General features: G+C 42.3%; 1 protein-coding gene across 1 annotated transcript in view; it reads left to right on the forward strand.

The window, feature by feature from the left end:
• Nucleotides 1-1,327: 1,327 nt before the first annotated feature.
• Nucleotides 1,328-25,348, forward strand: part of LOC126482026 (dual specificity calcium/calmodulin-dependent 3',5'-cyclic nucleotide phosphodiesterase 1-like) — a 671,133-nt gene continuing 647,112 nt past the window's right edge. Inside the window, exon 1 of the mRNA XM_050105997.1 lies at nt 1,328-1,562. Coding sequence (XP_049961954.1) covers nt 1,328-1,562 — 235 coding nt within the window. The remainder of the gene's footprint in view (nt 1,563-25,348) is intronic.

Genomic DNA, 25,348 nt, shown 5'->3' on the forward strand with positions numbered 1-25,348 from the left:
CCCCTATTTCTTAATGCAAAGTTCCCGAAATTCTTTCAGTGCTTTACTTAATCTCGAAAGATCACAATAACTATGTCCATTAACGGAATGATAGGCAGTTGATCATGAAGCTGACAAATTAAGCTGTGATGTGTACGATAATAGAAGTTTTTACCAAATAGTTTCTTTACAATCGTCTGAGAAAGATTGCAGAGCGGTCGGTTTGAGCGTTCTGCCGTTCATGCAGTCAAGAGAGTCTTGCATCTTCTGCATGGAACCATACACCATGTGAGAGGTTGAGGCTGCGAGGTAGCCGTCACCCTTGCCTGTTAGCTCGCAGTCAAGCACGCCTTCTAGCAAACTTAAGGGCGAATGTTACTCCATGTGAGACGGGCATAAGCAAATACTGGGCACATCGTTTCAAGTGTGAAAACAGTTCCTGCTGTGGCCTTCTCCACCAGACATCACGGCACCTAGAGCATCAGCAACCAAACTGACAGTCTGCAGCCGTGGGTTGCCCGCTTCGCGGACACACCGAAGCACTACACAACCGACAGGCAATATTGATGAACTGCCACAGCAACAACAACAACACAGCAAAGACACCAGCGGCCACCAGGGGCCAGTACCGGCCCACAGAAACATAAGGAAGAAGTCGCTGCAGATCCCGGAACCATTTTCACACGTCAACCCACGTGATGGAAAATAGTTCCGAGGTACTCATCCGCCGAAGCGCTATAAAGGCCGGCGCTCGGCCGCACATCGGCAGTTCATCGACCGCCAGTTGCCTTGGGTAGCTGCCGACCCGGCAGCCCGGCTTGGATCTTCTCGCTGATCTCTGGATTAGGCTTGTTATATCGGAGAAATCTCTGGCGGAGACTAGTAGGAAATTATTTCAGTTGTTTTCTATATTATTCTTGTATGTAGTTGTGATTCGAATACGGATCACTGTTTTGTGTTGGTGTTATACTTGGAGAATTTGTTTTGGTTAATTGAACAGTCCAATAAATTGTTTTCGGACTTTGATCGTTAGTTTCTTCTGCTTACGCAGACATATCAGTTCCCATCCTCCCAGAGCCTGAGAAACCGACGCTGTCGCTCACAACAGCGACCAGCGTTCCCCAACTGTCGCGCCCCCGAAGTGGTCCGTTAGAAGACTTTCATGTGTTCGTGAGCGGTGTTGTGATTATTCTATAGTCTAAAGAAAGTAGTGTCAATATCACAGTGCGACTGTAATTACTCGAACAGATAATAATTGCAATTCCTAGCTTTTCCCGCATTGCTGTAGCTTGTTATTACGAGCGGATGAGAGCGAGAACAGCAAAGGTTCTCCTAAAATGTTCCCAGCATGGAAACATTATATTATTCGCACCACTTCTGTGCACACTACCAGCGGCTTTGCTGCAAGACGTGGAAGCTGGTGCCTGTACTTTTAGTGGTGCGACGCGACGTCGTTACCCTCGCGCCCGGGGCGGCGCGCCCGCTCTGCGCCGAGTGGTCACTCGCAGGACGCCACGGGGCGGGGCAGCCATTAGCACGCCGCGCCGTCTGGATTGGCCTGCAGCCACTCCTGGCATGCGCAGGCCTCGTTGCACAAACTCTGCCTCCAGACACTCCCCTCGCCTTGACGAACAACACGATGAGGTTCGAGACAGAGTTTCTTCTATTGTATTTCGTGCCCTCCCGCCACACACGAAATGAGCTTTCCATAGTGAATGGAGGAACACAATTGAACTAGATAACTACCCTGCTGACAGCAAGATGCCTGAACGTTATATCTCAGCGTTTAGTAGATTCTAGTCACTGAAAATTATAACATCAGCGATAGTAATATGGAAATATAGGTATGTAATGTTCTATAGAATTTTCTTTCTTACACACCGAAAATTCGTTATTTCGTTTTTCTGAGTTAATCCTCGTGTCTAAATACCGATCATTGCATTGAGTTCTTGAATTTATTGTTGAAAGAACTGGAAGTGTACGATTCTTGGTCAGAAGTAAATACAAACATTGCAGGCGATGAACTGGAAACGAGACATAGTATTCGGTTTGTTCCCTCTCTCTCTCTCTCTCGTGTGTGTGTGTGTGTGTGTGTGTGTGTGTGTGTGTGTGTGTGTGTGTGTTGATGTGACGATGCAACAAGTAAGCTTAATTTCAGGCTGCAAAGTATTCAGGTCCAGAAGTGACTGCTTTTGTAGATCAGTATTGGCTCCTCATTCGCAGGTATACTTTCCATGGGTAACAATGGGTAATCCAGGAACTGATAAATTCTGAAATCTAATCCGGTCTCAGTGTTCTCAAAAATCGAATCGAGAATTAAAATACCGTAATTCAGAATACCACCTCCTATTTCACGTTGCAGAAATCTGACTAGAATGGAAAGAATTGTTTGTACTCATAACAATTCTCGATACCCGATTGTGTACACTCACTCCCGTTTGATTCACACTGGCCTTTGCTATGGAAATTCGACAAGAATTTTCATCACTTACATAAAATAAAACATTGCGTTAAAAGATATATCTGAAGTGAATTAATATTGGATCTTGCATACTTCGTCCTAGCATTAACACAACGCCATAGGTTTCGCAAGTAATTCCTAAATTAATTTTCCAAATACGTTATGAATACCCAACGAGTTAGCAGAAAGACGACATCGTCAAGAAAATATAGTGATTTTGTTTAATGATTTACGAAAAAGTGGTAGCCTAGGTGATGTATTTTACTTAATGACAGAATTTGGCCGTCTCTAGACGTAAAATATGGAGAGGGTGGTAGCTGTCATATCATGTATCTAACTAGACCTAACGTAACCTTTAAATGTGAAGATGAACTAATCCGCCGAAATCGGTCGGTTGGTTTGTTTATTTGTGGGAGGGGACCAGTCAGCGAGGTCATCGGTCCCATAGGATTAGGGAGGGATGAGGAAGAAAGTCGGCCGTGCCCTTTCAAAGGAACCAACCCGGCATGTGCCTGAAATGATTTAGAGAAATCACGGGAAACCGAAATCAGGATGGAAGGACGCGGGTTTGAACCGTCGCCCTCCAGAATGCGAGAGTAGTGTGCTAACCAATGCGCCACCTCGCTCGGTGCGAAATCGGTATTATAATAAAAAGTACGTGATCTAGACTGTGTGTCGTTCATGAAACAAGATTGTTAATATGCGTTTCATGCGAACCTAGATTTCAGTTGTTCAACATTTATTGTAATTGTAAAATCAGTCGTTATATGCCACAACTAACCTGCATAAAACAGAACTTTAAATTTAGGATATCTGTTGCATCACCTTTCGGCATTCTCACGTAATATAATCTGCTGGCTCATTTTAAAAACAGTATACAGAGTTTGTATTCGCGTTAATTGTTAGGATGAGAAAAAATGATTTCTCGTCGAATTTCTTAACTGCTGTTATTTAAGAGATATTTTCGTAGACCATTGAAATCAAGATTTGTTCGTAACCTAGTGGGATTCGATCCTTGTGTGTAGTATCAGAGTGGCTAAGTAGTGGTCTTAGCGTTTACGACTCCACCTGACAGATCAAATTGTAAGTGCTATGTAGTGTCGCTAACGTAGTTAGTTTTCAGTTACTACAGCACGTGGGAGGAATTTAGAGCACGTAGCCGTGGGTTGGGCGGTAACAGGGCTGTTGATACTGTGACTCTGATGCGGGAGAGTTTGCATTTTGGAAGGCAACGGAAACCACAGGTTAGAATAAAACCAAACAGTGCAACCATAAGTCTTGTATACAAAAGAAAGTATTGCTTGAATGGCTCCACTTACGAATGAAATTTGAAGTCTTTAAACTTTAGATTACGATCGGATCGATTAGTACATCAGCTGACGACGCAAGCTGTCAGTGTTGATGAAACGTCTACGACTCCGCACAATCAAAGCACTAGATGCTATTTGAGATATGACCATAAATGTGGATAGATATCCTCAACGATCTAAACTGGGCACGGACACGTCAGAATGACTTTACGGGGATGTATCACCGTGGTCAAGTATGGAGGTCTAAATGAGTGAAACTAATGCTTTAGGCTATGTAAGATGGCGGACGTCTGCTTCAGGTTTGTAACGTAATGAAAACTCCTTTCTTTTTTCTACCTCCATGGTTGCACCAACGGTGCTATATGGTTATAAAGGTGCTTTACATGGTCTATGAAGTTAGCTGATCAACCGTTTGATCTTTCCTGCTAATTTCATATTCCATAAAGTGTTTTTGTTATGCCTGTTTATCGGCCGCCGTAAATTTTGCCATTCGATATCGAGAGCACACTAGAGACTACGAGAGTAATATTTCTATTTTTTCAAACAATTAATATTCAAGAACCACAAAGCAGAACAAATAGAACAAGCAATGAACATCCTACAAGTAATACCACAGGAACTAGCGGTGAACGTACTCGAAGAAATGGAAATTTATATGCACACGTTTTAGGAACCACAAAGCATTCTAAACAAACAAACTTATTTTTAACATTGAAACTATGTAGAATATTTTATTCTAATTTTATATTACGATAAAAGATGAACAGAGACATAACAAAAACAGTCCATAGTCAATGATTTAATTAGCAGCAAGGATACAACGGTTAATCAACTATCTTAATGAGATAGTGCCATAGAAATGATACACGAATTGGAGTGACAATCATTAGAACAAAGGAGTTTCTCGTTGCGACGAGATCTTCTCATGAAATTTAAATCACCAGTTTTCTCCTCCGATTGCGAAAACATTCAGTTCGCACCCACCGACATAGGGAGAAATGATTACCACGATAAAATAAGAGAAATCAGGGCTCGCACAGAAAAATTTAAGTGCTCTTTTTTCCCGCGCGCCGTTCGAGAGGAACGGTAGAGAGGCAGCTTGAAGGTGGTTCATTGAACCCTCTGCCAGGGACTTTATTGTGAATAGCAGAGTAATCACGTAGATGTAGACGTAGATGTAGATGTAGATCTTCATAGACATGGAGGTGAGAAAGGAAGGAAGATGCATAGAGGTAAAAAAGAATGAAGTTTCCATTAAGTCACAAACTTCAAGCCGACGTCCGCCATCTGATATATCCCAAAACAAGAGGTTCAGCGCATTTATACCTTTATGGTTAACCGCGGTGATACTTACCTGTGATGTTACTTTGACGCCCCTGTGCCCGGTTTCGACCGTTGGGTGTATCTGTCGACTAATGCCCTGACAATCTAACAAAACAAGAATTCTGTTCTATGACTTATCTCACGCTTATATTAACACGTGATCTTGCACTGTTAATGAGTTAAATATGTTACCGAGACAAATGTATTCCCTAAAGTTCATTGTTCTACATTATGCAATTATGCTACTATGCAATTATGCAGCTAATAACAAAATTTTACGTATTTTTCGCATGTAGTTTGACAAACGCAATTACAGAAGGAACAGGCCTCTTGCAATAAAGAAATTCAATTGAAGCAGCAGTCTTGAATTCATATTTGTACTGTCACTGCAAGAGTTCTATCCCGCCGCGGCCTTAGAATGACATAAATATAATATTATAGTAATACAGGACTATGACACGTAAAACACCCTTTCCGTAGATTCTAAAACGATATTTTCCCATGGCAGGCGACCTTTATCGGCTCAGCATTGCAGGCGGAACACAGTTAACCATATTCGAATAGTTATCGAGCGTGTATTGCATGAAACTTTCAGTCGAGTGAAAGTCGGCGTATGTAATATTTTGGAGTTAAAGTAGTTTTAATCCAGTATCTGGAGGCGTCTCTCTCTCTCTCTCTCTCTCTCTCTCTCTCACTCACTCACTCACACACACACACACACACACACACACACACACTGGACTGTAGATGAGAAAGGGTGCAAGGAATGTAACACCAAACGTTCTTGCAGTAACACAGCTCAAACAGCCTTTATAGCCTTTGTAGGAGAACAGAGAGCATTGGAGAACATTAACAGCGCAGCAAGAAGTATTTTGCCTCAATAAGGAATATAATAGAGGAATATGGGGATTTCCCAATTCCGTACAGTACTGTTGTACGTACAAGAAAATGTAAAAACCACAGAAAACATAGTTTTCTGTATATAAACACTACAAATATAGATAAACTCCAGGAGGAAAATATGGCAGATCTCTTCAACCTCCAGCTCTCTCGTTGGCTTCTCTCAGTTGCCACAGAAGTGGAATGATGCGTGGTATTTCCGTTGACATACCTTTCCGCAGACAGTCGTGCACAAGCTGTGCTAATGTCGTTAGGTTTGCTGCATGTATACTTTATGCCAGTCATTTCGTTGCTTGTCTCCTGGTACATCTCGTAATGCTGGCAGCAACGTTACTACACTGGTACACTGCACAACTATCCCGTTATGAAAAGAACGAAGGACTATAGGAAGAGGCAGCGCACGGACAGGAATTCCATTAGGCATACTCAGTAAACGCACCTTACACTCAATTGGCCTGCCAAACACAACAATGTCACAATTTGCAAACATCGAAGCACCATCACTCCCAAATCATGCTGGGTGACCCCTCGTGAAAAATGACCAGTTTGTCGTCTCCGCCAGTGTCTTTAGATACACCAGGTCCATTGCCACACACTTTAAGCGAAGAAATGAAAAATATAATTTTTGTACTATATTGGTCACTATATCAGTTCGTAAAAAAATTTGTAACTGAGACTTCTTATTTGAACTTCTTATACGTCATAAGTTTTTCCCCTCGTACATGATGCGCCTTCCACCCCTGGCAGTTCTGTGTCATACAGCGAAATCACACAGTGATGAAGTACATTTAGGATTTATGCAACGGCATCTCGTGGTCGTGCGGTAGCGTTCTCGCTTCCCACGCCTGGGTTCCCGGGTTCGATTCCCGGCGGGGTCAGGGATTTTCTCTGCCTCGTGATGGCTGGGTGTTGTGTGATGTCCTTAGGTTAGTTAGGTTTAAGTAGTTCTAAGTTCTAGGGGACTGATGACCATAGATGTTAAGTCCCATAGTGCTCAGAGCCATTTGAACCATTTATGCAACGATAACACAGATGTTTCCGGTTACTCAAACATGGCTCCATCTGTGAGTCGTCAATGTTGACATAACTTCAATGATACACATTAAAGTCTACCTCGACAGTATGTACGAAAGATAGCAAATACGTTACCTGTTGTGTAATATATAATGTGTGTGTGTGTGTGTTTGTTTTCAGTTATCGTATTTCTTGTTATATCAATCGAATGCTAAGTGAACTAATTGAAGAGTGGAAGTGGAGAACGCTCTAAGGGCCTGACCCCACATTTGTCAGGAAAATAAAAAAACAATACACCTCTTCTTGTACATAACTTACTTGTATCCAAAAACAGGGAAGTTATTTTGACGCCACAGAATTTTACTGTCCGTCTCACCACTGCAAAAAATGAGACGAATCAGAGCACAAATAAATCATTAAGAACGTTCTAAGTACAATACCAGGAAACTGACTGGTTCTAAGTGTCAGTAAGAAAGATTTTTTTTTTTGCCAAGTGCCATTAACGCAGTGGCACTGAGTGACAGTACAAGTACAGAAATACAGCAGTAATATTTTAAGTACTAGAACTGTAGTCAGCAGAAGCCATTTCTGGTTTCTTTTATTTTTTCTTTAAGAGAGAATAACAAAACCACTTTCACGAAAGAAAGATCTTTTAATATTGATTTCTGTTTATTACACAACTTCATTTGTGAGACCAGATGTTGCAAAGTTTACTGTAAAAGGTCCCATACTGTTGAGGAAGAAATGGCAACATCGTCAATAGGTCTTTCTGTTTTGCAGCTGAAAAACGTGGCTGGTCTTTCGTTTCAAGTACGGTATGGCACACATTTTTCCATTCCTCTGTTTCAAAGTAGGGATTTTTAATAGTTGTTTGAGATGCATGAGTATGAGACACTGTGATCATGATGCATTTGGAGACCTTATACGCCTGTATTGACAAGAATTTTTCTGCAGCACCTTTAAAAGCAAAGAATGTTGTATGTACTGGAATTACGTGGAATGGGTTCATAGCTTGAGCTGATTCTTCAGTCTCGTGTAAATCTTGCAGAACAAACATTTTGACGCGTGGCATTTGAACTCCTGTGGGAAGTGCTGGTTGGCACAGAGAACATACCGCCTCTAATAAAGAATGAAACACTTCCTCTATAATACGATACGTGGAAAACGTCTAGTGACCGCAACAGAGTGTCGAGGACACAACAGCACCGAAAACGCGTATCACGTAGAGAGTTTTCCGTTTCCACTCTTCTGCTCTTTGTATATCTACCGGGAAAAAAATGTGGACATGGAAACGATCGTACTTTCTGATATCATACATTCAAACGCATTGTACAATAAACTAGGTTTACTGTTCCCAAATTATCACTATATTAATTTGCCTAACACTACCAATTTAAAATGTTTAATGAACAATCATTTAATCGAATCAATTATTACCATGCAGAGGAAGAGACGAAAACATTATTACTTGTAAACGCTGTAGGAATAGCTAGTTTTAATGCTGTCAATGTGATAACATTGTAGCTGTCAGAGAACCGCGATTAAGTGCATACAACTGCGCTTCAAAATAATATTGTTTAAGTTTCACACAGTGGCAGATTTTACTCCCACAACATTGTTGTTATTCAGTTATTATCTTGAGAATCCTTAAAACATCATCAATCTCTCAGATAAGCCTCTCACTGAATCCCCGAAAATTGAACACTTATTTATGTATCTCTTCTTAAAACAACAAAGATCGTTTTGTCTGGGAAAAAGAAGAGAGAGCATGAAAGTTTTAAGAGATATATAAGTAATTTTTAAAAAGAGAATACAACGACAAGCGTGTAGGATCCTCGTATATTGTATGCGCTTTCAAGAGCATTCATCTGCAGAGCGGCCCTTGCCATTTTATATAACGAGAATTGTAATGCTGTTGGTGAACCGAAGTTGTTCACGGTTTATGGTTCGTTTGAAATATCTTAACAGGTAGCAGAAAGCAGAACGACTAGAGAGCACGTCCTGTTGTGTGGACAGACGAAGTGCTGTCTGTCTCCTGATTACGTGTCATCTAGAAAATAAAATGCATGTGTCAAGAAACAAAGAGGCGATGTTTAATATGAATACAGTTGTATGTCGGACGGCCGCGATCTGTCTTCGATAGCGCATAGAACTGAACTGAATTAATGGAATAATAGTCAGCAATCGTTCCATCGGTTGTCGCTTGTCTCAAAATAATTTGTCACGCTGAATGAGCTTATTGTACACAGGTACAGATGTAATTTTTCACTGCAGCCATTCATTTTTCTGGCGGCTGTCCAGGGGGCTTACATCCGTGTACACTACGACCACAAACTTCTCAGAATTTCCTTTTTCCTTTTCTTTTTCGGTAATCCATAAGTATATTACTACAAAATTTTGAAATCATGCGTGTATATTTGGGTGTCAGACAATATGCTTCACACATCACCATCGATCAAGCTATTGATCTCATGTTTTGTTGTTTCATATATCCATCTGGGCATATTCCCTGATTTTTTCCTGACATTTAACATCTAAATACTCGTATATACTCATCAGCTCACTGTCAATTTTATCTTCTTCCGATCTTACTCCATTCTCGTGTCGAGCGAGAAAAAAATGATTACATATGTGTCACCCCATGCATCGATACATCTCTTATTACACACCTGTGTTCTTGTGGTGATGACAGCCGAATTGCAGCATGATCCGTAAATGATGATCTGTTGTTTGAACTGGTTGACTGAAGCGTTATAGTGTTCTTCCGCCTATGTTGTTTTCCTCTCAGACAGGAAGTTACATTCGCCTGCTGATCTGCGGCCCCTGGGCCGTAAAGGCATCGGACCTCATGTCTATGCATTTGTTTCGACGCCTAATTGATAACTTCATTCGACGGCGAAGGAACAGTGGGAAAATTACAGAACATGATAGGTATTAAATATGATTAAAATAGGCATATGTATTACATTAAAATACACGAATGTGTGGTAGCCCTTTTCCAATTCTTATAACATGCACCCACACATCTTAGTGACTTGGCACGAAGCCACCTTGGTGTAGGACAAGGAATTAAAACAAGAAAATACGTCAGAACACATTGGAGTTAAACGAGATTACGTCCATTCGCTAGAGAGCGAGGAATGGCTGAATGAGAGCGTGATTCAGACGCTAGCCCTGTGAACTGTGTAACGAAAAAGCAGCAGGGGCGAACAACAAAGCTTACCTCATAACGATATGTGAGGTCGCGATACGGGGTGTTGGCTCTACAAGCGGTTGTAATTGTTCGATAGCAAACAACGTGACTGCTGCGAACTTCCGAACGCGAACTATGCTGATCTACAAACACGGTGCTAGTACACGGCCACTCCGAAGATGATGAGAGACAACATAACACTCCAGTGACAAAATGGCGATGCCTTCCGCAACACTACTGTCCACAAAGTGAAGACGTTTGATTTGTATTTTGGCTCTCGGTGGTATTTGTAAATTCGGGCGCCCCACCACAGTGTGTGTCCGCATTTCACAAATAGGCCCAGTAGTCAAAATAATAGCGGGAGGGAACGAACTGCTGGTCCAGACTCGCCCCGTAAGGCGGCCAGGTCTGTTTGCCTCTCAGATTGGGACAACTGTTTGGCTGCGAATCCTCCGAGCGAAGTAAAACTGGTATACCTACGCCACAGCCTGGCTTCACCTTACATTCGAACGTAACGTGCAGGAAATGTTAAGGAAATTCGCCATTTTGAGCATTTTATACATTAATGAAATGGAGAACGTGAAAAAAGTCCCTTCCATTCAATGGTCCTCCATGTACACCCTCGGGTGAGGTCTTACGTAGTGAAACTTTAATCTGAAGGCGTAGTTACGCTCTATACTGGTCACGCTTTAGTTAAAGGGATAAGTTGGAAAGCCCGGTGCTTCGGCCACGAGGAGAATAGCTTGCTGGATTCCGGCTTCTGGCGACTGGCCGCACGCTCGGGACTGGGGCCCTGGGAACTCTGGACACAGCGACTTCATCCCGCTCTCAGAAATGTCTGTCAAGACGCCTTGCAACCCCTGTAGTCGTTATCAGGGGAGATTATAGAAGTCGGTGAAGGGGGCGGGGGATTTGGGGGAATGGAATATCGCTTAACAAAAGGAGAGTTGGGGTCCACCACCGACAAATTGGTAGCATTTGATGTTGCTTAAAGTAGTTTTTAGTAACTGTTTTGTAATTGAGGGTAAAAAATTTGTATTAATAAATAATAAGACGCCCATTTTAAGTTAAATGATATTTATTGGTTTAGATACTAAGCTACTTGCCGCTCTCATTCTTTTGTAAAAATGTGTTTGGAACACATTGGAACCTATTTTGCTACATAATTGTAAAGAAAATGATTCAGTCTGTTGGAGTAATATATTCGCTGATTTCTGAAGTCTTTTTATCCAGTGTAATATGATACTCCATGGGGGGGGCGGGGGGCTACAGCCCCCATGGCCCTTCCCCCTATTGCCACCACCCCTGGTCGTTATGGAACCATAGCGGCTGTTAGAACTCTGACACTATTTTGCAAACATAGAACGGAGGTCTCTCGGCAGCTGTCAAACACAGGATACAGCCAAATTAAACCATTGTCGGAAATATCTGCCACGATGCCTTTCGACTCTTAGACTTGCTATGGAACCGTAGCGGCTCTGAGAACTCGGAGATATTTCGCGAACTCCGAATGGAGCAGCTGCCAAAAGTTACTTTCTAGTTCACTTTAATAGTTGTTCCTCCCAGGCCACAGTGACACCGAGAAATTTATCTGGGCGGAGCAAGAGAGGTAAGGTGTTGCAGGGAACTGAGTGACGAAGGAGAGCTCGTGGCTGTAGTTGTTTGGGAGACAGTCAATGAAAAGAGAGCGGGGGCCAAGATTTCTGTGTTGGGATACAGGAGAGGACAGTGGGTGGTTGTCCGGAGTCGGGGCGGGCAGTGAAAGAATGAAGTGGTGACAGTGGCGTCGGGAGTTGGAACCAACCCGAAGGAAGAGGCTGGCAGGTCGAACTGGACGGGCGGAGAACGGAAACGGGCAGGCGCAGCGCTCACTTCCAAAGGTAGAGCGCCGTAGTAAACTTCCTGTAGTTTCATTTACGGATGGGAACAGGTAATTCTAGTCGGTCGAAAACAGGAGGACTGGTAGCTTTTGGGTTTTACTAGCTGTCAGAACTGACCGGAAATGTCTAAGGATTTTAAGAGGCTAGGTTAAATATGATCTGTCATAAAATGGAGCGTTTATCAGACAATATAAATACAGAGATCAGATAAAACCTTACTAGTCGGACTGTGAAAGAATGAAAACGTTTATTAAAGGAAGTAAATAGGAACCTTTTCATATTTAATCGATATGGCTGTGTCCCGTAAACAATTAGGCTTTCATCTGTTTGTATTTTGTCCTATGTTCCGTTATTTAATTTTAAGTGTACGCTGTAAGCACTGTGTGATGATGGGTTATTTTATATACAGTTGTCAGTTTTTCTGCATTGGTTCCCTACGCTTTGACAATTCTTATGAATGGACGCTGGGTTTTTGCGACTGTCAGATGGGTCAATGATGTGTCTTTAGAGTAATTGCCCTTGTCTCACGGGGTGAACCTTTTATAGAGAGGCTGGCAACCAAAACAATTATAGTTATCGTCGTTGGGTGGATTAGTACGAAAAGCTGTCGAGAGAAATTAACTAGATTTAAGTAAGGCACTTTAGGGTGGTTCATTGCAGTGTAAGTTGTCGTTACCTGATATGAGTAGGAATAGGTAACCAGAACACAGCAATTGTGAAGAAGATACATTTTATTTTATCAAACCTTGGGATAATATCATTTTCAGAGAACAAATTCTTCAAAAAAATAAGTTCCTCGTAAAGAAAAATACTTGAACAAAAACAAATGCTGCTTAAATGTACAAAAAACATTTTGAACTTAAATGTATGAACAAATAATAAATTCTCCAGGAAAAATAAGTTCTGCTTATTATTATAGTTACCTGTATTTATTAAAATAGCATTAGTGCAATGTTTTAACTCAGCTACAAATGTAAGAGTTGGATGTTCCTTTATTTGAACAGATTGGTTTAATTTTCGCACAATTTTAATCTGCCTGTGCGAAACTGAAGCATCCTCACGTGGCCATCTCCAGTTTTTCCCCTTTTCGGCCATGATGGGCACGCAAATCTCGTTGCCATCGATTTCGACGTTTTTCCAGGGTACTGACTGGCATTGTATCTCACCAAAACGAAGCCATCACACTATATTCATTCACGAGGCTCTTGATATTGTGGGACATTATTTGTTAGCCTTGTTAGATGTTATATGTTGGTATAACTTTGGCAACTGACCGCATCCCTACCTACGCCAAATAGCTCCAAAAGGATATAAAAAACAAAACGGATACCACACGTAGATAAATACCACACATAGATCAGAAACAAAAGATTATGATGCATGCATACGACCAAAGCAAACCACTATTTCAAAAACAACCATCAGCAGCACCATAATTCGACCTACAGGTCCACCAGTACAAACAAATTTACGATCAAAAAATTTGTTCACCAGTAAGGAAAACGATGAAACAGGAATCCTTCCTTCCTTCGTGACTACAGTTATGGTGGATGTTGCACCTTTATAGACACTCACCACTAACACGACGACAGTGATCTAGATCCACGGTGGCAGGTTGTAGAAGCTGTGTTCCAGCTAGCCCACTATGCCAACTAACCCCGGTCTCTCTTAATACTCGAATTTTGTGGTTCATGCAGTAATTCTACATTTACAAAAGATATTACTGCATATTTGTGTCCTGTTGTTAGTCCTCTGTGCAGTCATTATCAAGCGCTAAAAGAGAATGTTACAGCGTCTGTGACTGTTCAAAAGATTTGCTGACATTTGAAGTCACAGTAACTTAGTCCCGTTAAATTGTTCACTGAGCCCTTGGGTGTAAATGGTCACAGAAAAGGTGCTTATCACGTATTATTTATTATAAATGTTTGCTTATACCTTGTTGTTCAGATATATTTCGTAGGGCGTCGCTGAAAAACTGCGAATTGATTAACGACAGGGCAAAAAGTTTTAACATTGATCTTATGGGAGCAGTGGCAGCTGAGTTTTGAGTAATCACTGGGTAAGAGCAGGTACTTACTCTATATGTCTGGAACTCCAGACTTAGTCAGGAGCCGGCCGCGGTGGTCGTGCGGTTCTAGGCGCTCCAGTCCGGAGCCGCGCTGCTGCTACGGTCGCAGGTTCGAGTCCTGCCTCGGGCATGGTTGTGTGTGATGTCCTTAGGTTAGTTAGGTTTAAGTAGTTCTAAGTTTAGGCGACTGATGACCTCAGCTGTTAAGTCCCATAGTGCTTAGAGCCATTTGAACTTAGTCAGGAGCTTATTTGTAGAAGTGGTAAGTCAACTACAAAGAGAGTGATTACCAGGAAATTTTGGAACTCCTTTAGTATGCTAGTGGTAAATTACGGCAGAGTGCGTTTGGTTATCGTTGACAGAAATGGTTTTAAATGCAGAATAGCACTGCTAGTAATAGAGATCTTGCAACGCAACGGTATAAAGAGGTCAAGTGTTATGAAGTGTTACATTATTGCAGCACTGGGCTGTTAGAGCTGTATCTTCACCATGCAGGTATACTGGTATTTCTTGTTTGAAGATTTGTTGCGATCGGACAATGATTTGATTTGTTCCGTATATTGTGGCTTTTGGTCCCGTTCGTCATCTCTAATGTAAGTGAGTGGTTGCTGTATTTATATTGGAATTTGACGGACTGTAATGTAATTGAGTGATTGTGATATTTGTGTTGGGGATTCGGCACTCTCTAAACTAATTTGATGGTTGCTTAAAGTCTGTGGGAGCCTGGTTTGGTGATTTGCATTAAGTGAAGTATTTACTTAATTGCAAGATACTTTGTTTAACAGACACTACAGGTTCTAAAAAGGAACTTCTCTTTGGCCATACAGCATTCGCTGTCCGAAAATTCACAAAGAGCTTTCCTGGAATTATTTAACATTCGCACCCTATCGGAAACATGCAAGCGAGCTTTGTGAAGTATTAACATTAATTGCAGAATTATTGTAGCGAGTGAGAATTCACTAAGAGAACTTTAGTGGGACGCGTTTAGCAGCACCTGAGGAGGTAGAAAATTAGGATCAAATATCTGAAATTTGAAAATTTGGGACAGAGATTCCAACTCTTTATTTTGAAGTAAAAATAAGAAAACAGATATTTTTACGAATTCACTTTAGCCCAAAAGAAAGAAAGAATAAGAGAAAAGATACTTTAAAGAAGGAGGAAAGAAAAAGCCAAGATATTAAGATTTTCCTGCTTGCTACTTTAGAGAATAACGGTCAAAGATGCGATTTACGAATATTGTGGCTAACCATACGGGTATAATCTGTTAAATTCTTTTTGAAGAAAAGAGCTAAGAACTTGAAAGTAACTAATACGTATAGGCGATAAATAGAAAAGAGATACTTGATAGTAATTTTACAATACTAAAAGAATTAAAGAAAGATACTTTTTTCAAATTGATAGAAATCACAGATAAGACTAAAATTATATCGCTGACTCGGCAGTAAACTTAATCTTTGCTTAAATTTACCATAAAATCTGCAGTTAATATCAATTTTTCGAACGACTGTAAGTAAAATGCACTTCTCAATCATTAGGCTTGTTTAAATATTTATTGTTTTGTTGTTGCGACACGAGAGATATGTTATATCGCGTGTGTAAATAAAAGTCGGTCTTGCTGTTAGCGCAAGCCAGCGATATAGTTACGGTCCAACTGCATACGCTACATGGTGTGTAATTAAATTAAAATTAACTATAAATAAATTATTACTGTGATGTATTGCACATTAGTATTGACTCATACGAAGTAAAAAGGATATATTCCTACTAACTTGGTATCTGGACAAGACTCTTCTGAAACGCGCTGAACAGTTTGTTGATTTAAAGCTGTACTAATCTATTCTACAAGGATTTCATGTGTTAAGTGAATACTGGGAACACCATGGTGTTGGACATAAGACTCTGACGCATCGTACTGCAACTGCAGCACTAATTTGAGCCGCACTTGACACGACAGTGACAGAACGAACTGATACAGATCGGTTACTTCACGGACACTCCGCGTCATACGCCGTAAAGCGTGCATCCTACTGATTCCAAACTACTGCCATTTGCGACTTTAGTGGTGTCAAGCGAGAGCCCATTGGAGGGCAGGCTGGAGGTCTGTTGTGTCTTCTGATGAAAGTTGGTGCCAGTGATGGCCGTGTGTTGGTTACAAGGAGTCCAGCTGAGGGCCTGCAGCACCCTGTCTGCGTAATAGACACAATGGACATACACCTGGATTTATACTGTAGGGCGCGATTTTGTATGACAGCAGGAGCGCTCTCATGGTTACTCCGCGCACCCTGACTGCAAATTTGTACGTCTGTGTGGTAATTCGACCTGTTATGCTTCCATTAAGGAAAAGCATTCCAGGGCTGATCTACAGCAGAATAATTCTCGCCAACTTACCACTGTTGTAACCCAACATGCTCAGCAGAGTGTCAAAATGTTCTGCTGGCCTGCTTGATCACCAGATCTGTCTCCAGTCGAGATCATATGGGATATCATCGGACGGTAACTCCAGTGCCATCCTCTAACCGTACCTGTACTGACCGGTCAACTGCAACAGACATGAAAATACATTTCACAAACTGACACACTGCATGCACGTTTGCTTGCTTGCAACACTCTGACTTTTATATTGGTTATTGATGTACCAGTATTTATTATTTGCGACGCTTACATTAAACTGTGATCTTGCAATGTTAATCATGGTAGGCCAGATGCCGGCATCTGGAGGAGTGGCTGATTCCACAAGAAGCTCTTCCGCCAGGCCACACAGAGAAAAGGTCCACATGGAAACCACTTAACCGCCTGCGTTCCTGTGTCACAAGATCGAAGAACAACCGGCAGAGGTGGGGCTTCCAGGTGGACCCCCTCAAGTGTGACTGTGTACCTCCAATTGTGTGCACTATGGAAGATCTTTTAAATGCTACACAAAGTGCACTGGACGTCGCTGATTTTTGGGCATTCATTGTATAGTTAAATTAACCAATGTTTATTAATATAGTCGATGTGTATATATATCTATGTTATTCTTTGACTGTTTTAATTTATAAACCATAATGTACATAGTAATGCAATGCAGTAATGTATGCAATAATGTTTTAGTTCGAAATAATAATAATAATGTTTATCATTTAAATATGTCACCTGGACAAATGTGTCACCGAAATTTCATTTCTCTACATTAATTATTTTTTGGTATTGTGATTTTTTTCCGTCAGTGTATATGTATACGGGGTTGCCACCTCATATATTTACGAAATAAAACAAAATGTGGAAAAACGAATTTTCCAGGAATGCGACTACGTCAGAGACTCACACAATAGGCAGGAATGCACTGTCGGTAAAGGTAAACGAATATCCACTTTCATCATAAAGTTGCTGTTGTTTAAAGGCACACGTATATTTATTCTACAGAAATGAAAACTGAAGCTACAGTGTAGTGGTAAGACGTGGTTCTAGTCTCCTAAATATGGTTCTAACGTCCTAGACACAATTCTTAGTGGCATATATCCACATAAATCTCAAATTTGTGCATGGCATCCAGCATGGAAAAAGGCACTCCCAAATAACCGATAACGTCACGTCCGAGGAAACTGCGTCATCCCAACGGCTGTTCGAAGTGCCCACCGTTTGCATTAGTACAATTGAGGGGACGATAATCAAGTCAGCGTTGCACAGATTGTAGTGTATTCACAGATACTGCTGTACACGCAGCGGTAATATATTGTTGCATATCCTGTAGTGACGTCGCGGGTTTGTAATACACTTAAATTTTCTTTGCGCTCACGGGAAAGAATTGTAAAGGCATCACGTCGGGAGACCGGGCTGGCCACCTCACTAGATCTCCCCGTTCTATCCACCTATTTGGAAACATTGGATCCAAAACTTCCCTGAAAACACGTGTGCAGTGTGCAGGGCAGCCATCATACTCTTAGATATCACACTGATACACGCTTATTCAGCCCCACAGCTCCCATGATAAGGGGTAGAGTGCCTTCGAGAAATGGTGCATTTCGGCGTCCGATTAATGTTCCCTGACAAAATTAGGGACCTACAATACGGGTACCAATGATGCCTCACGAAACACTAAAACCTCACGGTCGTCGACGAGCAGCCTCGCGAAGCCAGTGGGGATTTTCTACTGACCAGCAGTGCATATTCTGCATATTCATATGACCATGGTTTGTGAAGGAAGCTTCATCCGTAAAGAACGTATCACATAGGAAGTCAGAATGACCTTGCAACCGCTGAAGTGCAAAACGACAGCATTCAGTGAGGGTTTGAAAGTCAGTCCCGCACAGTTCTCGATGGAGTGAGACATGATACGGATGAAACGTATGCCTATGCAAAATTTTCCACGCACTACTACGTCCTGTTCCGCGTGCAGTCTGTCGTACATTCATCTCATGATTGTGTGCTACAGCAGGCAGAACGGTAATTTCATTGTCATTGTTAGCTGCTGCATTTGTACGTCGACGCTTTCTGGATGTCCAGCTACCTATTTCATGAGACTTGTTCAGATGTTGGGAATGGCACGACGTGAAGGACGCCGTCGATCTGGGTAGCGTTCAGCGTACACTACTAGAACTGTGGTCGCATTTCTCTGATACTCGCCGTAAATTAACACCATATCTAGTATCTTTTCATTAATGAAGACCAGCATCGACAAGACGACAACTAATGTCACATGCCACATCAGAACAGGAAGATCATTGTCCGAAACTTAAGTGAAATGCTCCAAAGTACGTTCTCCTGTTTGACACCGACAGCAGTATAACGGGCCCGAGCCGGAGACACCAGTAGACGGAACAGTTTAGGCAGAGCGTGCATACCGACAGTCGTTTACAGCAGGCTGCAGGACAACAGGCAACCCTTCCCCTGCGCATTACGGCACAACCCGCGGCGCCGTTGCCATTCTTAAAAAAACTATCATTTCGGCATGTATGAAGCTTAGAACGGTGAAAACAAGTCTGTTACCTCTAATTGTACCTCTAGTTTTCATTCATGTAGATAAAGCATACATGTGTCATTTTTGTTGAAGGTGCTTTTTTTTTTCCTTTATTGAGTTTCGATTCCCCCCGAAGGGGGCGGGCTGCCAGCAGCTTAGTACGCCGCTCTTCAGCCAACAGAATTTTTAAGATGTATGAAGAAGATATTATACGATAAAAGTAGGCGATAAAAACGGTGACTTAAATTGTAAAATGGCGGAAAATTGTGGAAGTTAAAGCATAAAACAGAGGGTTGTCGATGCTAATGGTAAAAGAGTAGACAGACAATTGAAAAAAAAACACGGCGACAGACTGGTTTCCGTTCGCAAAATATATAATAATCACACCCAGCAGCGACAGTATGATTTCCGTTCGCAACGCTTCGGAAAAGACTCACAACACTTAACACTCACTTGAAACACTGCACTAAAAAGTTGGCACGAAGGTGAGACACCACAGCCAAGGGCAGATGGCAGGGGGGGGGGGGGCAACCTGGACGGATGAGAGTGAAAAAAAAGGGTGAAGGAGAGGAAAAACGAAGTGGGGGAGGGGAGGACCGACGGAGGGAGATGACTCATAAGGGGGGCAGGGCAGACGTGAGAGGGAGTGGGGAAAGACAGAGGAGGGAGATGCAAAAGGAATCGGGGGAGAGAAGGGAGGCAGAGAGAGGGTAGGTGCGGAAAAAACAGGATGGAAGGGGAGGAGCGAGAGCCCAGGAAAAGGACAGAGGAAGGGAGGGTGAGGTGAGGATCAGAGCTGATAGGAGAGATAAATGGAAGGAGAGAGGGCATCATCCGGGTGGGGGAGTCGACAGAAGCCACCTGGGGAAAGGAGATGAAGGGTGTAGAGGTGGAGTGTAGGGAGGACACAACGGTGAAGATGCAGCAGAGGGCGGGGGTTGGAGAGGAGAGGAGCAACCAGGGGTGAGGGGGATCACGGCAGCGAGAGGTGTAGAGGATGCAGATATGCTCAAGGAATAGGAAGAGATGGGGAAATGTTGAATGTGGCGTTCGTTGACCTTTATGGATTATGGATTCCTCCACATTGTGAGAGCCCCTGACGTAAGTGCACCGCTTCATTTTCTAATTGTATAAAGTGGCGTTTATATTGTTATCATTGTCAGGCATATTCGTACAGACAAAAAATCAAATGGCTCCAAGCACTATAGGACTTAACATGTGAGGTCATCAGACTTAGAACTGCTTAAAACTAACTACCTTAAGGGCATCACACACATCCATGCCCGAGGCAGGATTCGAACCTGCGACCATAGCAGCAGTAGCGCAGTTCCGAACTGAAGCGCCTAGAACCGCTCGGCCACAGTGACCGGCTCTTACAGACATATCATGTGTACAATTACTACTTTGTGTACACTTACAGTACGTGAGATGTCAACCACATTATTCCGTCACTGTACACAATATGTGAACTCTGCAACGTTCAAGTGACGTCAGCGGCACTGGGCGAGCTACTCCGCAGTTTCCCCGCTGTGCCTTTCCCTACTCCACGGCTCAGCCGGCGCTGTGTTTCGGTTTAGCGGAGCTGCCGGAAACCCGGCACGTAACACTGCGGTCGCCGCAACGCCCGTTTTTACGCCTCCGCGTCGCCGTAACGAGGAGTTCACCTGGCGGCGCGCCTTGGCGGCTTCATTAGCGAGTTGCAGCAGCCGGCAGGCGCCCCGGAGTCGCTAATGCGCTTATCTGCCGGGATAACCGCCGCACCTCGCCTCGCCTGGCGCTGCTAAGCCTCCTCCAGCAAGTCCCGCCAAAGCCGCTGCGGCACCGCCTACCTCCATCACTCATCAAGCATTCCTCAGCCTCTGGACCGACGTGAGGAGTTCTCAAGCTGGTGAAGTACGGAGCTGGCTGTCTGCCTCTCCTTATCCAGCATCATGAAAGGAGACAAACTCAGAAGAAAACCTTCAAAACCCAAGATCGCTACTAAAGCATTTATTTCGATAACCGGTTTCGGATCTGCAGTGGATAGAACCAAGTTAAAAGGGTAATAGCTTTATAAGTATAACAAGGTACAAAATTAATTGTCCATACACTTTGGAAAAATAACATACCTTATGCTCTACAATATGTTCAAAGATTCTGCTTGCTGCAGATTTCTTGGGCATTTCTCAGTTCGAATATAACAAACTTTCTTGAGACTGAGAAGCTTTGTCCATGAATTAGCATGGTTTTAGAAAGCGCCACTCGTGCGAAACTCAGCTTTCCATTTTCTCACATGATGTACTGCGAACTGTGGATGAAAAACGACAGGCAGATTCCATAATTCTTGATTACACGATGCCCCATTGCAGGTTGTTAATGAAGGTACGAGCATGTGGAATAATTTCACAGATATATGAGTGGTTCGAAGACGTTAAATAATAGAACCCAGTATGTTGTCCTCGACGGCGAGTGTTCATCAGAGACAAGAGTATCGTCAGGACTGTGCGGCTGGCCCCGACGGAGGTTCGAGTCCTGCCTTGGGCATGTGTGTTTGTGTTTGTCCTTAGGATAATTTAGGTTAAGTAGTGTGTAAGCTTAGAGACTGATGACCTTAGCAGTTAAGACCCATAGGATTTCACACACATCTGAACATTTTTGAGTATCGTCAGGAATGCCCCAGGGAAGTGTGATAGGACCGCTGTTGTTCTCAATACACATAAATGATTTGGTGGACAGGGTGTGCAGCAGTCTACCGCTGTTTGCTGATGATGCCGTGCGGTACGGTAAGGCGTCGAAGTTGAGTGACTGTAGGAAGATACAAGGCAACTTAGACAAAATTTCCAGTTGGTGTAAAGAATGGAAGCTATCCCTAGATGTGGAAAAATGTAAGATGATGCGGATGAGTAGTGAGATAAGACCTGTAATGTTCGGATACAGTATTATTAACGTCCTGCTTGACACAGTCAAGTCGTTTAAATATCTGGGCGCAGCGTTGCAAAGTGATGTGAGGTGGAACGAGCATCTGAGAACTGTGGTAGGGAAGGCTGATAGTCGACTTCGGTTTATTGGGAGAATTTTAGGAAAGAGTGGTTCACCTTTAACGGAGACCGCATACACGACGCTGGTGCGACGTATTATTGAGTACTGCTGGAGTGTTTGGGACCCGTACAACGTCGGACTGAAGGAAGACATCGAAACAACTCAGAGGCGGGCTGCTAGACTTTTACCAGTAGTTTCGAATAACACGTTAAGTGTTACGGAGATGCGTCGGGAACTCAAATGGCGATCTCTGGAGAAATTGAAAAAAATTTGAGAATCGGCATTTGACGCTGATTGCCGAATGATTCTACTGCAGCCAACATACATTTGTAAGTAGGCTGTTTAGGTTTTTATGTTGGTAACGCCACGTAGCGCTCTATATGAAAGTCACTGACTGTGCTGTGTGAAGTCTGTGGTTGGTTGGCATTGGTGGAATAGTCGCTATTGTAGTGCTGGGCAGTTGGATGTGAACAGTGCGTAGTTGGAGGTGAGCCGCCAGCAGTGGTGGATGTGGGAAGTGAGGTGGCGGAGTTTTGAGAGCGGATGATCTGGACGTGTGTCCATCAGAGAGAGTAAATTTGTAAGACAGGATGTCATGAACTGATATATATCTTTCCGTACGAGCTCTGATTTCCCTTATTTTATGGTGGTGATCGCTCCTCCCTGTGTAGGTTGGTGTCAACAAAATATTTTCGCATTCGGAGGAAAAAGTTGGTGATTGGAATTTCGTGAGAAGATTCCGTCGCAGCGAAAAACGCCTTTCTTTTTAAGATGCCCAGCCCAAATCCTGTATCATTTCTGTGACACTCTCTCCCATATTTCATGATAATACAAAACGTGCTGCCTTTCTTTGAAATTTTTCGATGTACTCCGTCAGTTCTATCTGGTAAGGATCCCACACCACGCAGCAGTATTCTAAAAGAGGACGGACAAGCGTAGAGAAAGCAGTCTCCTTAGTAGGTCTGTTACATTTTGTAAGTGTCCTGCCAATAAAACGCAGTCTTTGGTTAGCCTTCCTCACAACATTTTCTGTGTGTTCCTTCCAATTCGTAATTGTAATACGTAGGTATTTAGTAATACCTAGGTATTTAGTTGAATTTAAGGCTTTTAGATTAGACTTATTTATTGTGTAACCGAAGTTTAACGAGTTCCTTTTAGCACTCTTGTGGATGACCTCACACTTTTCGTTATTTAGTGTCAACTGCCAGTTTTCGCACCATTCAGGTATCTTTCTAAATCGTTTTGCAGTTTATTTTTACTTTCTGATGACTTTATTAGTCGGTTGTCTCCCAGATCGTCTATATAGATAAGGAAAGCAAAGGGCCTATAACACTACCTTGTGGAACGCCAGAAATCACTTCTGTTTCACTCGACTTGTTTTACTCGAAACAACAATTTTTATAGAAAGTGTTGTAGAAGTCTTAATGGACTCTAATCTATTAGTATGTAAAAAATGGTTTATATTATCAATTTATGACGTAGACCAATAAGTAATCGAGCCACCTTCTTCGTACTCTGCCGGCCGGTGTGGCCGTGCGGTTAAAGGCGCTTCAGTCTGGAACCGCGTGACCGCTACGGTCGCAGGTTCGAATCCTGCCTCGGGCATTGATATGTGTGATGTCCTTAGGTTAGTTAGGTTTAATTAGTTCTAAGTTCTAGGCGACTGATGACCTCAGAAGTTAAGTCGCATAGTGCTCAGAGCCATTTTTTTCTTCGTACTCTGTAACATACATCGATAAAAGAGGCTCCAAATTTTCAAATTTGTATTTGGACAACAAACTAACAAATTAAATCTACTAAGTATTCGAATTCGATAACTAAAAATGGCAGTATATACTCTTATTATGGTATTTAAATATCACTCAGCTGCCAATACAGGGAGATGTCTAGATACGTCGTAATATATCGCCCCATATCTAGGTGTATTTACGTTATGTCTAGAAGTCGAATGGTGGCGCTGACCTTTCTGTCCATTGCAGATACGAAGATGGTAACGTATTTTGTAGTTTACCGAAATCGGTTATCGAAATAAATGCTTTACTAGTAGTTTTGTTTTAGAAGTTTTTCTTCTGAGTTTATTGCAATGCAGATCGCCCCCATTCTGGCACAATGTCGTGAATATATAAAGAAGACAGTGAACAACGCAGTTACAGTCTATGAATTCCTATAGATGTGGCAGCAGAAAATATAATCGCTATTGAAAGCAACAAAAAGTAGATTAAAAAACAGTTTGTATATAATTTGTGAGAACTAAGGCTGCACTCAAAAGTAAGACACCTAAATAGTTAGGTAATTTAACGTCTACAAAGTAGTTAAAAGAAGGTACGGCAAATATGTCCTCAACCCAAAGGTTGGTTTAAGACTACAGTTGTTAACTAATTACTTGCGGGTTATGAGGTTCATCGTGACAAATTTTTGCCGAACACCGTCAGAGGCGGTGAAACGTTGTTTCATCAGTCTTAACCGGAAACAAATGGCAATCCATGGAATGGCGCCACATCACCTCTCCTCTGATGAAACAATTCAAACCGCCCTCCCCCCTCAGCCCGTAAAGTCATGGCGACGGTCTTCTGGGACTCTGAAGGGGTTATTCTGATTGATGTTCCTGCCTCACGGTGCAACGAGCAACTCTGAAGTGTATTGTACTATCCTCAAGAAACTGAAGAAATGACTTCAGCGTGTTTGCCACCACAAAAACGCAAAACAACTTCTACTTCCCAACGACAACGCAAGTCCTCATACAATACTGGGCACCCAAGAGGAACTTACAAAACTTTATTTCGACTGTTCTTCCTCATACACCCTACAACCCTGATCTCTCGCCTTCCGACATCAAACTGTCTACCCCAATGAAAGATGCATCCCGCGGGATGCAGTACGTGGCTGATGGGGAGCTTATTAATGCAGCAAGCAAAGGTCTTCGTTATTAGCATACATTAATATTTTTATCAATGCATACTCTGTGTTCTATAAATAGTCCTCAACAGTAGTGAGCGTTATGGAAGTGGTATGTTTTAATGGTCTTTGTAAGTATATGGATTTTAGTTTAATCTTCATGAGCCGTTTATTGTGTAATTTTATTCCCTGGTGGAATTTGATGTTTTGTGATTTTAGTAATTTTTTTCTCCGTCTGACTCTTGTTCCCTGGTTACGAATACTTCTGTTAGTGTAATAATTACTGACGTCTTTCTTAATGTAAGAAACACATATGTAGATCTACTGATACGTTAGACTCAACATTTTCAACTGTTTAAACTGTTCTTCAC

Source organism: Schistocerca serialis, chromosome 5 (assembly GCF_023864345.2).
Source record: "Schistocerca serialis cubense isolate TAMUIC-IGC-003099 chromosome 5, iqSchSeri2.2, whole genome shotgun sequence".
Classification (NCBI taxonomy): Eukaryota; Metazoa; Arthropoda; class Insecta; order Orthoptera; family Acrididae; genus Schistocerca; species Schistocerca serialis.